The sequence below is a fragment of the Erinaceus europaeus genome, chromosome 10, assembly GCF_950295315.1.
Source record: "Erinaceus europaeus chromosome 10, mEriEur2.1, whole genome shotgun sequence".
In the NCBI taxonomy this organism is placed as follows: Eukaryota; Metazoa; Chordata; class Mammalia; order Eulipotyphla; family Erinaceidae; genus Erinaceus; species Erinaceus europaeus.
In genome coordinates, this window is record NC_080171.1 from 94,881,293 (window position 1) to 94,896,387 (window position 15,095).

General features: G+C 37.8%; 2 protein-coding genes across 6 annotated transcripts in view; both read left to right on the forward strand.

Annotated features, from left to right (window-relative positions):
* RABGAP1 (RAB GTPase activating protein 1) overlaps positions 1-15,095 on the forward strand; it is a 203,881-nt gene that overhangs the window by 119,457 nt on the left and 69,329 nt on the right. The window lies entirely within an intron of this gene.
* GPR21 (G protein-coupled receptor 21) lies at positions 925-8,906 on the forward strand. Its single transcript, XM_016185020.2, has 2 exons — positions 925-1,595; positions 2,031-8,906. The coding sequence occupies exon 2, from the start codon at positions 2,421-2,423 to the stop codon at positions 3,468-3,470; it is 1,050 nt and encodes a 349-aa protein (XP_016040506.2). The 5' UTR covers positions 925-1,595; positions 2,031-2,420; the 3' UTR covers positions 3,471-8,906.

Genomic DNA, 15,095 nt, shown 5'->3' on the forward strand with positions numbered 1-15,095 from the left:
GTGTAGAGAAATAACCAGTGCCTTGTCATCCATCATTTCTCTTTTGGTTCCTTTACTGTATAGATTTAGTGGAGTCTGAATAATATACAAGAGCAGTGTGACTTAGAACTGGGCACTCATTATAAGAGAGTGTATGTTAGGATTCAGAAGAAACCAGTCAGAAACAATGCAACATCATTGATAAGAAAATGCAGGCTATTTAGGAAGGCTATTTTAGTTGTATGGGAAGAAGGTGAATGCAGTTATATATCATGTATGTGCTAAATATTGGTAAATCTTTTTTAATATTTATTTTTTTATTCCCTTTTGTTGCCCTTGTTTTTTTTTTTTTTAAGAAATTAATATGTTTTATTTTAAGTAACAGAAATACAGTCAAGCATTAAAAAAGGGGCACAAGAACCTTTAGCATATAAAGACAGAAGGCTATCAGTGAACTGGCCCTTGTTGTTTTTTTATTGTTGTTGTAGTTGTTATTGGATAGGACAGAGAGAAATGGAGAGAGGAAGGAAGACAGAGAGGGAAGAGAAAGGCACCTGGAAGCAACCCAGGTGCCCAACAACAGATGAGTGGCTGAGAAAGCTGTGGTATATATACACAATGGAATACTATGCAGCTATCAAAAACAATGAACCCACCTTCTCTGACCCATCTTGGACAGAGCTAGAAGGAATTATGTTAAGTGAACTAAGTCAGAAAGATGAAGATGAGTATGGGATGATCCCACTCATCAACAGAAGTTGATTAGGAAGATCTGAAAGGGAAACTAGGGGCAGGACCTGATCAAATTGTAGGTGGGGCACCAAAGTGAAAGCCCAGTGGTGAGGGGTGGACATGCAGCTTCCTGGGCCAGTGGGGGGTGGGAGTGGGCGGGAGGGATGGGTCACAGTCCTGGTTCAGTCCTTAACACCACATATGATGCTCTAATCAGTCTCTTGAGGACTGATTTTTAAGTTTGTTTGTTCATCTTAATACTGATCAAAATTCAGTGAAACTTAAGAGAAAGTCTTGAATATTTAGTATCTAGCTAAAAGTTATTGTTCAGCTAAATTTTTCTTCCTTTGTTGCCAGACAGTGTTGATATACTTTTTTATTCTTTGTTCCTTGGGAAAGCAGTTCAAGAAAATAGGAACTTCTCTTCTCCATTTCTTTTCCTGGCATCATGTTTCAGTCTAATTCCTGGCTGGCATTCTATTTCACTACCCCTTCTCCTAATTTACTGCTTAAAATTTGCTCATCTATTAAAAGGGGGCCAGGTTCTGGACAGACGAGGAAATAGCCTTAAAAACTGCACTGCAGGCATATTAAGTTATTCCCCCACTGTGCAGTCTGCAAATCAGGGAGCACTTCTGGCGATGCATTCTAATGAACGGCTAAAGATGCCAGAATGTGTATGCACAGACGTTTTCTCTCCCCTCCCCCTTCTTCCTTTCCCAAGCCCCCTCTTCTCCCAATTTCCCCTCCTACTCCTTTATCCCCTCCCTCTGTGTCTCAGTACTGCGGTATACAGGACTGAGGCACATTCCTGCTTTGCAAGCTTTCTGTTAAGGATGTTTTGTGGCTTTTGTTCGGATTGCAACCTGCAGAATTAATTACAGGTAATACTCTGAAATTGAGCTAGACAGATAAATTATGTTGAAATGTTTTCAAAGAGGCAAATATTAAATTAGAATCAGTGAAGCAAATAAGTGATCTTGGCTAATTTTATTAGTGGTGATTATAGTGAAATGTTTTCAGAAACACTGTAAGCAGATTCTTTTTCTCCCCAACTGCCTCAGATGAAAGGACATGGGGGATATATTGATCTGACTGCACTTATTTTGCTTTATGTTGATTATGAAAGCTTGATGTTGTTGCGCCTCCTCTGTAGAGTAAGAGACAATATATGGGGTGTTACTGAGGGTAGCCATGAGTAGTTATACAGGGTGATGTGGGGTGGGGTGGGAGGGTTGAGACCAGCCCAAGCTAGCCAGGTTCTTTGATTAGGGTATTGGATGCAAAATGTAAAATGCTCTTTCCTTTTCTTCTGTCAGCTGTTCAGAGGAGACTCATTCCAACTCCTGCTGAAGCTCCTAATCTTCCTCCCTTCTCTTCTGCCCCTAACCCATACCCTCACTGGCCTGAAGACATTGTACCCAGAGTTTGCCTCACAACCTGGGTGCTATGTGTATGGTAAACCTGGTACTATGGCCGCATCTGGGACTGGCCAGACAACTGCTGCTGGCTCTCCCTATTCCAGGAAGGATTTAAAGGGAAATTGCACTGCAGGCAATGCACCAGAGCAGCAGCATCGGGAGCTTGGGGACTAAGGTTCCTCTTATTACACATGCACAAAGCTGACCGCAATGACAGCAGCTGCTCCTTTGAACTGCTGGCAGCAGCCAGGCGGCAGCATGAAGTGAGAGATCACTACTGAGCTCAAGATGAACTTCACCTTGGATGGTAATGAGAGCAGCCACCCTTTTTGTCTCTTGGCATTTGGCTATTTGGAAACTGTCAATTTTTGCCTTTTGGAAGTGTCAATTATTGTCTTTCTAACTGTATTGATTATTTCTGGGAACATCATTGTGATTTGTGTATTCCACTGTGCACCTTTGTTGAATCATCACACTACAAGTTATTTTATTCATACTATGGCATATGCTGACCTCTTGGTTGGGGTAAGCTGCCTGGTACCGTCTTTATCACTCCTCCACCACTCCCTTCCAGTAGAGGAGTCTTTGACTTGTCAAGTGTTTGGTTTTGTAGTCTCAGTTCTGAAGAGTGTCTCCATGGCCTCACTGGCCTGTATCAGCATTGACAGATACATTGCCATCACTAAACCTTTAACCTACAATACACTGGTTACACCGTGGAGACTACGCCTCTGCATTTTCTTGATTTGGCTGTACTCCACCCTGGTTTTCCTGCCTTCCTTTTTTCACTGGGGCAAACCTGGATATCATGGAGACGTGTTTCAGTGGTGTGCCGTGTCCTGGCACACTGACCCTTACTTCACTCTGTTCATCGTGATGATGTTATATGCCCCAGCGGCCTTTATTGTGTGCTTCACCTATTTCAACATCTTCCGCATCTGCCAACAGCACACAAAGGAAATCAGCGAAAGACAAGCCCGCTTCAGCAGCCAGAGTGGGGAGGCTGGGGAGGTGCAGGCCTATTCAGATAAGCGCTATGCCATGGTCTTGTTCCGAATTACTAGTGTATTTTATATCCTCTGGCTGCCGTACATCATCTACTTCTTATTGGAGAGCTCCACTGGCCATAGCAACCGCTTCGCGTCCTTCTTGACCACCTGGCTTGCTATTAGTAACAGTTTCTGCAACTGTGTCATTTATAGTCTCTCCAACAGCGTCTTCCAAAGAGGACTAAAACGCCTCTCAGGGGCCATGTGTACTTCTTGTGCAAGTCAGACTATAGCCAAGGATCCTTATGCAGTTAGAAGCAAAGGTCCCCTAAATAGATGCCATGTCTGAAGTGGTTCCACACACACACACACACACACACACACACACACACACACACACACACAGAGAGAGAGAGAGAGAGAGAGAGAGAGAGAGCTATTTTATCTCTTTGTGTTCTTAGTCTACTAGGAAATCTGGCACAGAAGAATCTGACTCTAAGAAATCGCAGTTAAATGATCTGTCTGAAATGCCATCTACATTTATAGAAATGATTTCCTAAAAGTGTTTTAAAATCAGAAGAAAACAAGACCATGAAGATAAATTGCTCATGGTTCCAATTTTGTAATGTCAGGGAGATGACTACATTTCTTAGATTTAAATTAATCAAAGCAGTATGTCACACCTCTCTCCAACTGGCGTGAATAGGACCTGGGTGTGAAAAGTGTCAGCATTTTTAAAAGTCGTTTTCTTGCCACTTTTCTGGGTTCTTTCCAGTTGTTTGGGCATCATGTGCAATTGATGTCTTTTAACAGGGAAAATTCAACTACAGCAGTGAATTAACAGGGTTTTAACATTTTATTTATGTATGCCAAAATATAACTGTATTACAGAGTTTCAACACTGTCATTTAGGAAAATGTTTTGTCTTTTTGTCTTGAGAGAATTCTGAGTATATTAAATGTGAACATTTAAATACTAGTTTTAGAATTTGGCTGTGAACCTTGACTGAAAGTGTAATTATGAAGTCTTATTTAAAAAAAAACAAAAAAAAAGAAACTGTGCTACTTTTTGTGCCATGCTTCACAGAGGTCTAAAACATATGTATACAGGGGCCAGATAGTGGCTCACGTGGCTGAGCACACACATTAGAGTGCGCAAGGCCCCAGTTTCAAGCTCCTGCTCCCTACCTGTAGAGGGAAAGCTTCACAAGCTGTGAGGCAGTGCTGCAGGTACCTCTCTCTTTCTCTATCTCCACTGTCTCTCTCAATTTCTGTTTCTGTTAAAAAAAAGTGTATATATAAAATGATCGTGTTACAGTATTTTTGCCTATGATTCTGTGTATGTATATATTGAGAATATTTGAATTGTGTTGGATTTATCTTTTACTGAAAAATATGTTTTAATAATGCTAAAATTAGTAAATGATTGATAGATGTCATTTTTATAGTGGTGAAAGTAGATAGGAATATATCATTAGTCCTTTTTTTTTCTTTTTATCCAAAGACTTGAAATATTAGATTATCAGGGAGAACAGTGTTCTAAACAACTGTGCCAGAAAACATACTGTACCTATAATCATTTATTTAAACAGGAGAGATTTAATAAAAATGTTCTCTTTGTGATGAAATATAATCAACTCATAAACTAATCCTTTCATAGAAACATTCTTATAGTTACTGTTAAGGGACTTATATTTGAATGTGAGAGAGAGAAATTTTACTGATCTCGCTTACTGCTATTCTCTTTCTGGAAGAAAAATTCTGAGTGATATATTTCCTTTCTTAATATTCTTATAAGACATAATTTTTGTTAATCTATAGAATTTAAATTTTTTTTCTTTATTGGGGAATTAATGGTTTACAGTCAACAGTAAAATACAATAGTTTTTATATGTGTAACATTTCTCACTTTTCCACATTTCCATTCAACCCTTACTAGGTCCTCCTCTGCTACCATGTTCCAGGACCTGAACCCTCTCCCCCACCCGAGTCTTTTGTGCAATTTAGTGTAATACACCAAATCTATAGAATTTTTTAGAGTGTCGTGTGCTTGTAATAGTGTTTTACTCTTAAAAGTGATTATCTTTAGAACAAGAAATTTATTTTTCTAAAGAAGAAGGATTTCCTAGCATTTCGAGGCATGACAGCATTTCCTCCACTTTTCTACTAGTTTTAATGTTTTGGAAGTTCAGGAGACTTATTTGATTTCTGCCTCTGACTAGTTGTTGTAATTTGTATGTGACAAGTTAGTTGTCAGTGAGATAGGAGAAATCCAAAAGGGACATAAGTTAAAGTAGATTTTGAATCCAATGAAAGGCGTAAGTATTTATGCAGGAAGTTATGTTTTGGTTTCTCATCATGATATACATAAACTTTCTTCTCTATTTAAAATAAAGGACAGTATTCTTAAAATTTTAGGTTTTAGATACTGATTTGCTTTGGACCTGATATGTCCTATGTAATTCTTTTTTAGATTAAGTATCATATAAATACTTAAACTTCAGATTTCTAGTTTTTCTCCAAAATAGGCTTCATCTTTTTATTTTATATAAAATGTCTTGATTCTATTTCAAAATTTAGAACTTCCTGAAATGCATTATATTAGCAGTGGTGTTAAAGTGCCCTTTCAAGTGGAAAACCTTTTCTGTTGTATTCTGAAAAAATAGTTAATATATTAATGGTTAAGTGAACATATCTGAAAATACAAAATTTCCTTTTTTTCATCTATGCTATATAACCTAACCCATTAAATTTTGTAAAATTTATATTTTGCTTTAGAATTTTTACTTCAGCAACTATAACATCAAAGACTTAGTTTTTATAGAATATGAGTACTAAATAGGTGAATTTTATTTATAGTAGGGTAAGAAAATTGTTATTTCAACAGATTCCTCCAGTAGGAGGAATAAGAGAATTACTGTTTAGTTCTCTGGAAGTGAATAATCAGGATGGTCTTTTAATGACTAGAGAGACAACAACTATTCAAATAAGAGCATTTGTTAATAGATCTTTACATGTTTGTTCTAATACCAGATTTAGGTTTTCTTAAAAATGTTTTTTTTTTTTTTTTGTCTTACTTCGGAGTCTCTCTCAGTGTAAAACTAAAGTAGAAACTAAGTAGATAATATAATAATTTTAAAGAAAAACCCTCCTACCTTCACAGATAACTTGCTTAGTATCAACTGTTTTTCCTTTTTTGTGTGCGTGTTCATTGGATTGTGTGAACTTTTGTTACATCTAGGTATCAGTTGTTTCACATTCCCTGCTTTTACTGCTTTAAAATTTTTATTTCCGTGTGTGTTGGATAAGATCATATGATGTTCATTCAGTCTCTGGGGACACTTTTTATGTGATGCATTTGAAGAGTTTGTATTTAAATAATTTTTCTTTCCTGGCATGTTTAGTGTGACATTTGATGACGTTTGCCTGAAATACCAATCTGACTAGTTCAGAATGAGAAAAAAGTATATTTTTAGACTCAGTTACCTTGGACTTTGGCAAGACAGCAGATTTAACTTTATATGGTTGTTATCAGAGGAAGCATACGTTTTCAGTGGCTATGCTGAACTCTTAAATTGTCATATTTGTAAATTAGTTGTGTTTTGTTATGCAGTGGTTTCAGTGAAGTTTTTCCCCCTCCTTGGAGTGAAAAAACAGTCAGTGAATGACATGAACTCTTCTTTGATGAGAGAACTCTTATACCAAAATGGATATTTTAGTTTTTCATGAATCTATCAACTCCTACCCTAAATTCCATTTTGGAAAGGGTTTTCTATAAGCTTCATAGCTGAGCAAATTCCTTTGTAAGCCTTTTATAATGGCTTTTCCTTTTTACTTGAATATTAGTATTTTAAGGGTTGGGAAAACTTGAATTTTTGTACTACTAATTCAATATCCACCTGCTTGAATTAAAAATGAACCAACAGAGAGTCATATTTCTTAGGTTTCCAGGATTTGTTGAAAATGTTGCGTAGTTTTTTTTAACTGCATAGTTTTAATTTTGTTGATTGTGTTTTTGTGTTATAAAATATTTGTGAAATAAATTGTTGGTGAACCAGAATTTATTGTTGTAAGAGCAGATTTTGGGAAGGTTATGAATAAGTCATGGCCAGTATGAGATTAAAAAAGTATTCATATATTAATCTGTGTAAATGTTGTATATATTTCATTTAAAAGTTAAGAAAACAAAATATTTGTATTAAATATACACATTACTTATATATTTTTGCAGACTTTGGGAGTCTTCTAGACATATCTTAAGTCTGTAACTGAGTCATTTCATCTCTCTTAAAAATTTGGGTGACAAAAAGAATCATGATATGAGGAAGTCAGGCGGTAGCACAGTGGGTTAAACGCAGGTGGCTCAAAGCACAAGGACCGGTGGAAGGATCCTGGTTCGAGCCCCTGGCTCCCCACCTGCAGGGGAGTCACTTCAGAAGCAGTGAAGCAGGTCTTCAGGTGTCTATCTTTCTCTCCCCCTCTCTGTCTTCCCCTTCTCTCTCCATTTCTCTCTGTTCTATCCAACAATGATGACATCAATAACTACAACAACAAAAAAAGAATCATGATATGATTAAAATGAATTTTGAACTGATTATAAAAGTGATTCTTAAAAAAAAAAAGTCTATATCTGTTACTAAGTAGTTTTGTAAGGACAAGCCACTTCTCTAAGCACTTAATTTTGTTTAAAGGTGATAAAGATCTCATAGGCTTACTCTGATAATTGAATTATATGATGGATGTGTAAATCCGTTTCTGGAAAAAGTCCTTTTCTGTTACCTAACCACTTTGTAGTATAAAGGTATTGACTCTGTTATGGTTTTACACCTAAGGAAGCTAGTCATACTGCTGTAGAGTCTACTTACATTAAGGTCTTTGTGGTTTAATGCTAGATGACTTTTTACAGCTGCTTAGCAGTCCCAGATTTCAGAAGAGAAGCATGATAAATCCTCACTTTTCAAATAAAGAAAAAAAAGACAGACTAGGGGAGATCACATAATGATTATACAAAAATAATTTCATGCTGAGACTCTGCAAAGTCTGAAATTCAATCCCATTCACTTCATAAACTAGAATTCAACAGTGTTCTGGTAAAAATAAATTAATGATTTTAATTGACAGTACAGTATAAATGACTCAGTGTAAAATGTTTCATTTACTTTCCATATTTGTCTTATCAACTGGAAGGATAATGTTTAATCTAACACCTAGCTGAGAGAATTTTTAATGACTTTTATAGCATGAATATATGACTTTTATTTTTTAATGTGTCCAAAGGAATAAAACTGAGGACCTTGTCCATATTTGATTTCAGTAAGCATCCTTCTGGACCCAACATTTTTTTCATTCCTGATACTTAGCAGAAGACACCAAGGCACCACACCAGCATCCATTGAGCTACCGAAGGTGCTATCTGTAGTGCTCCCACACGGTACTGAGGTTTGAACTTAGGACCTTGTGCATGCCTGTGCATTGTCTGCTGAGTTCTCCTCTGACCCTGGTAATCCTTTTAAATGTATTAATAGTCACCAGCCTTCTTCCTTCTCTTAGGAGTGGTATGGTAGTGATGTTCAAAAGGCAGTATAAAACTATAGGCAATCTTCCCTTTGGTCAAGCCCACTCTAGATTCTAAATGTGTCCAGAGACATCAGGCATGGAATGTCAACCCTTCACCTTCATTACTCGGGTGAGACCTTTCCTTTCATAGGATTCTCTAATTCCATTCCAGGTGGTTCACTTCCTAACAAAGTCCCAAAACCTAGATAGACACCAGGTCCCGTAAGATAGAGCATAGGTTCACATGTATCCATAAATTAGGGCAAAATATATACCTGAAAGCAAAAATACACAATAGTCTATAGTGAGTCAGTATAAAGTTCATAATGAAATAGTGTCTACTTAGACTTAGATACCTTCCTCACCTACTTCCTATTAGTTTTCTCACTCACTACAAAGCTAACCTTATCAAAGTAAGGACTGCAAAAGCTGAATAAGGGCAAGAGACTGTCATACTTTAACAATGACTCTTTATTCACTATCAAACCACCCCATCAGCTAGGGCCCTAGTCGGGGAGTCCTGCGATTCCCAGACAGACATGATGGGCTTAGACCTCAAATAAATCCCTCTCTCCATTGTTACCGGTCATCTCTGTCAGGAACAACAGAATAGACCCCTTTGTGGGCCCCCATAGCACCTTGCCTTCAGTGTGGATCAACAACGATAGAGAATGTTCCATCCTCTGAAGGGAGGCTGGACAACATACTCTATGCTACACCTGAGGAAGATGGGTCCTGATATTGAGGCAGCTTGGAATGTTCCTACTTATGACCACAGAATGTGAGCTCAGATCTTACAGGGATGCTAAAGTCACATAGGCTCCTAAGCTGAATATAGGACCCAGACCACATCGAATCGATGGGGTTTACAGCCAACAATTTTTATACCCCTTGCCCATATTAGGGAGCTTCTCTCTCCCCTGTTCCAGTTTTTGGTCCTTTTTATAGCCTTATCTTGTTTTTTATATAATGTCTTTATATATGCATACATGAAAAAAAAGAAGTATATATGTATTTAACAGTCTCAGTCAGATGATTAACATTGGAACAGTAAATTTTTGAAAATGTCAGATTATGTTTAGCAAAGGAAGATAAAGACTTTAAACTATTATTAAAAACCTTAGAGATCATTTGCTGTGATTCTTTTTACAGACAGGAAACCAGTCTAGTTGTCACACTTTACTTATAATAATACCCAGACTTCCTTATTCCTTATCTATTGTATATTTTATTCTACTGTGTTGTTTTGCAGAGGAACTGGCATTGTACTTAGCTGAGTTCTGAATGAATAAGAATTAAACAGACTGAAATGAGGTGTTGCATATGTATATAATACTTTATATTGGAAACATTATGAACAACAATATAAATGTTAATTGATGTTAAATTACAGGAGACTTTTAAAACTCTGCCCCATTTAATCCTCCTAACACTCTAGTGAATACTGACTTCATTATATAAGTGAGAACATTGAGATTATAGTCAGTTTATGTGTGGAAGATTGGGATTCACACCCAGGTCTTTGTGAATCCAAAGCCTGTATGTAGTTCTATCTCGTTTAATTCTCACAGCAATCCACCAGATATTTTTTTTTTCTTTGCATCATTGAAACTTTACTACTTCACGGCTGACTTTCTCAGATAGAGAGATAGACAAAGGGGAAGACACCACAGCACCAAAGCTTCCTTCAGTGTGGTGGTGGCTAGACTTGATCTTGGGTCACATGCATAGCAAAGCAGACACACTATCCTGGTGGGTTCTTTTGCTGGCCCCCATGTACTTATTTTTATTATCTCTATTTTACAGGTGAGGAAATGGGCTAAAGATAAAGAAACTTTGCTGGGGTAGATAGCATAACGGTTATGCAAACTGGGGCTCCAAAGTCCCAGGTTTAATTCCCCTGCACCAACATAAGCCAGAGCTGATCAGTGCTCTGGTAAAGAGACAAAAAAAAAAAAAAAAGATAAACTTTTACTGATATATAATCTAACTGTAGACTTGAAAATGTGACAGTCTTCTTACTGAACACAGCAGATTGAGAGGCCAGGTGGTGGCACACCACACATCACCTCACACATTACACCACATATTACAGTGTGCAAGGACCCAGATTCAAGCCCCTGGTCCCTAACTGCAGGGGTAAACTTTATAATTTTTGAAGCAGTGATTCAGGTGTCTGTCTGCTTCCCTCTCTATCTCTTCTTCTTAATTTCTCTCTGTATCCAGTGATAAATAAATAAATATATCAAATACTTTAAAAAACATAGATTGAATATACATTTTTTGATAATTTCACTGAAAAGTTTAGCAAAGGTATAGTATCTAAATGGAATGTAAAGAAAGAGAAGAGGAACAAAGATAATGAAGAAAGCCAGCAAATTTTTGGAATATAAAAACCTAATGACCCAGTGCTAAATGATTCAACAGAACCAACAAATTTGAATGCTAGCATCAAAGTTCAAGGAGGGGGACAGAATTAGGTTGAGTTGCCCATGGAATCCAGTAAATACTTGGGAATTGGATTCCTGAGATGCTGCTACAGGAACAAAGCAGCATAATGATCTTTATTTTTCCTTTTGTTGCCCTTGTTTTATTGTTGTAGTTGTTGGATAAGACAGAGAGAAATGGAGAGAGGAGAAGACAGGGTGAGAGGAAGATAGACACCTGCAGACCTGCTTCACTGCCTATGAAGCGACTCCCCTGCAGGTGGGGAGCCTGGAGCTTGAACCAGGATCCTTAACGCGGGATCCTTGCGCTTTGCGCCACCTGTATTTAACCCGCTGCTCTACTGACTGACTCTTGCAATGATCCCTGTTGATAACCCAGATGGCGAAAGAAAGAAAGAAAGGAGGGAGGGAAGGAAGGAAGGAAGGAAGGAAGGAAGGAAGGAAGGAAGGAAGGAAGGAAGGAAGGAAGGAAGGAAAGAAAGGAGAGTAGGGAGTCAGATGAGAGCAATGGGGGGGGGCTGGTTGATTTCATTGTAAGCTTTGTATTGTTTGAGCTCTAAGTTTATTTTGTGTATTTTGTATGAAAGGCATAGAAAACATTTAGAGTGAGGTAAATTTTAGCAGAAAGCATAGATTTAGAACATACTATGATATTGAAATGAGGGTATAATAATACTCTGTTTTCAGTGGGCCCTATACAAAGCCTTTTCCTGTTCATTTCATCCTCCTAGGAAGATAGACAAAATATTATGCTGTTTTTCATAACTGTGGAAACCAAATTTTTATTTTTTTATTTCTAACCTACATTTCTGTTTCATTGACATCTGCTTGGGTTTTTTGTTTGTATTGTTTTTAAATTTTTAGGTTTTTTGTTGTTAACTTAGAGGAGCTAGCAGGTACTAGAAAGCATCTACTTTGACATGGGAAGAAATATATAAAATCAATGTACATGTGTATGCACGCATTTATGTACATGTATATTTGTAATGGATATGTGTGCTGGTACACACATTTCTGTAATAGAAGACCTGAGATTGTGAGATGAACTTGAAAGTATTATGTGATAATCACACATGAGATATACATATCTTAGTAGGCAAATGTGAAATGAGCTTGGCTGTTTGTAGGGTAGGATTTCAGTAGTTTCATCTTTCCCCAATTCTTTGAGATTGCCATTAAGTATCCAGCTGAATAGGATTAAAGAAACCCAGTGAGTCAATACACAAATTACTCTAATAAAATTATCTCTAGCAATGTAATGGGAGAAAACCTTTTATGAAATAAAAATCATGATTTTCTGTTAACTTTCAATAATTGTAGTCAGTTAATGAAAGATTTATTGGTTGTTAAAAGAAATTGTATAGACTTTGAAAAAAATATGAGTCTTTCAAAGTAAAATTTTAAGTTCTTTGTCAGAGTTCAACAGATACTTGTTGAATTAGACATGTTGTGAGGAGGGGAAGGACAGAAGTTACAGCATTTAGACTGTATGATTTATTTCTGCAATTTCTTCCAGGAAGACTGGGGAAACCCCCCTCTGTGAAGGCCACTTATTTATAACTAGACCAAAAAAAAAAAACAAATAACTCCATTTGTATCTTCATTGGTCCCCTAGGAAACAGAGTCTAACTCAAAAGACCTTTTCATTTTTTGAAAATTCTTCACAATTTATTTGTAAGGATTTAAGCTATTCCTGCTTGGATTGTATTACCAACATACTTTATTAGCATCTATTATATGTGTTATACTTTGTAGATTACAGGAAATCAAATTGAAACAAAAATTAGATCCAGGTTCTGGCACTTTCTTAGCTAATCTTACCTGTTTGGATTTTAATAGGGTGTTTTTTTAGGTGAAGATAACACTAACATTATAGGAGTTGGTTAAATATCAGATGTATGTTAAACTGAAACTGTTGCTGCAAATATTTTCTACTTTAGACTCCCCCTACCCCTCTTGCTAAGTGGTGAAAAGGGTGTGGCTTTTGTAATTTCTGGCTTATGGTTTTCTACTCTGCATAATGGAATTACGATTCTCATTATACTTAGTGTTTAAATTAGATCTGTCATGTGTTAAATATATATTGATATAACTTTGCAATAGCAAAAGATTGCTACTGAAAGTTCCAGTGGCGTGCCTGATTGAGTGCACATGCTATCATGCTCAAGGATCTGGGTTCAAGCCTCCATTCTCTACCTGTAGGGGAAAAGTTTTGCAAGAGGCTTTGCAGGGCTGCAGGTGTCTTCCCTCTTGATTTTTCTTTGGGGGATGGGAGGAAATGGTTATAATGGTTATACAAAAGACTTTAATGCCTGAGGCTCTGGTCTTAGGTTCCAGGTTCAATCCCTAGCACTGCCGTAAACCAGAGCTGAGCAGTGCTCCTAGGTGTGTGTGTGTTTGTGTTTTCTCTCCTTAAAAAAGAATATTATTTAAAAAAAAAGAAAAAGGTGATTCTAAAATTCCCTTTATTTTGTGTATTTTTTAAAGATTCTGTGTATTTATTAATGAGAAAGAGAAAGAACCAGACATCACTCTGGCACATGTACTGCCAGGGATCAAACTCAAGACTTCCTGCTTGAGAGACCAATGCTTTATCCAGCACCACGTCCTGGACCACCTAAATTCCTTTATTGTTTATGGTATTTGTACAGCTAGTTATATTGGATGGTGAATTTTTGTGTAAATAAAATTGAAAAATCACTGCTTGTTCAATACCTTAAATTTTTACTTTTTCTCAAGAATTTCAAACAGAAAAACATAAATGAATTTATCCTAGGGTTGGGGGCTGGGTGGTGGAACACCGGGTTAAGTACACATAGTACAAAGTACAAGGACCTGCTCAAGGATTCCTGTTTGAACCCCTGGCTCCCCACCTTTGCAGTCAGTGAAGCAGGTCTGCAGGTGTCTGTCTCTCTCCATCTCTATCTCCCTCTGCCCTCTCATTTTCTCTCTGTCCTATCCAGTAAAAAAGGGAGAGCGGGTGGTTGGGCACCTGGTTGAGTGCACATATTACAATGTGCAAGCACCCAGGTTCGAGTCCCCAGTCCCCACCTGTAGGGGGAAAGCTTCACATGTGGTGAAGCAGTGCTACAGGTGTCACTCTGTCTCTCTATCCCTATCTATCTCTATCCACCCTTCCCTCTCGATTCTTGACTTTCTCTATCTAATAAATAAATAAAGATAATAAAAAAAAATTTAAAAAAAGAAAGAAAAGAAAAATGGAAAAATGGACACCAGGAGCAGTGGATTCATAGTGTTAGTGCTGAGATCCAGCAATAACCCTGGAGGACAAAAAAATTTATCCGGCAGTTGGGCGGTAGCGCAGGGGTTAAGTGCACGTGAAGCAAAGTGCAAGGACTGGCATAAGGATACTGGTTCAGGCCTCGGGCTCCCCACCTGCAGAGGATTCTCTTCACAGGTGGTGAAGCAGGTCTGTAGGTGTGTCTATCTTTCTCTCCCTCCCCGTCTCCCCATCTCTCTCAATACTCCCTGTCCTATCCAGCCAACAACAGCAACATCAATGGCAACAATAACAATAATAACGACAACAAGGGCAACAAAATGGGAAAAAATGGCCTCCAGGAGCAGTGGATTTGTAGTACAGGCACTGAGCCCCAGCGATAACCCTGGAGGTTAAAAAAAAAAAACCATCCAAGGGTTATTGCTGGGGCTCAGTGCCTGCATAACAAATCCATGATAGCATGTTCCTTTTTCCCTCCCTCCCTCCAACCCTCCCATCCTCTTTCCTACTCTTCCTTTTTCTTTATCTTTTATGTAATAGAGACTGGGAGAAATAAACAGGGAGAGAGGAAAGAGCAGAAGAAAGAGAGACACAGCACTACTCCACCACTTGTGGAACTTCTCCCATCCCACCCCACCTGTACAGTGCTGCAGGTTGGGGGTCAGGGACTAGTAGCCAGTCCTCATGCATGGTAACATATGCTCTCTACCAGATGCACCACTTCTTGGCCC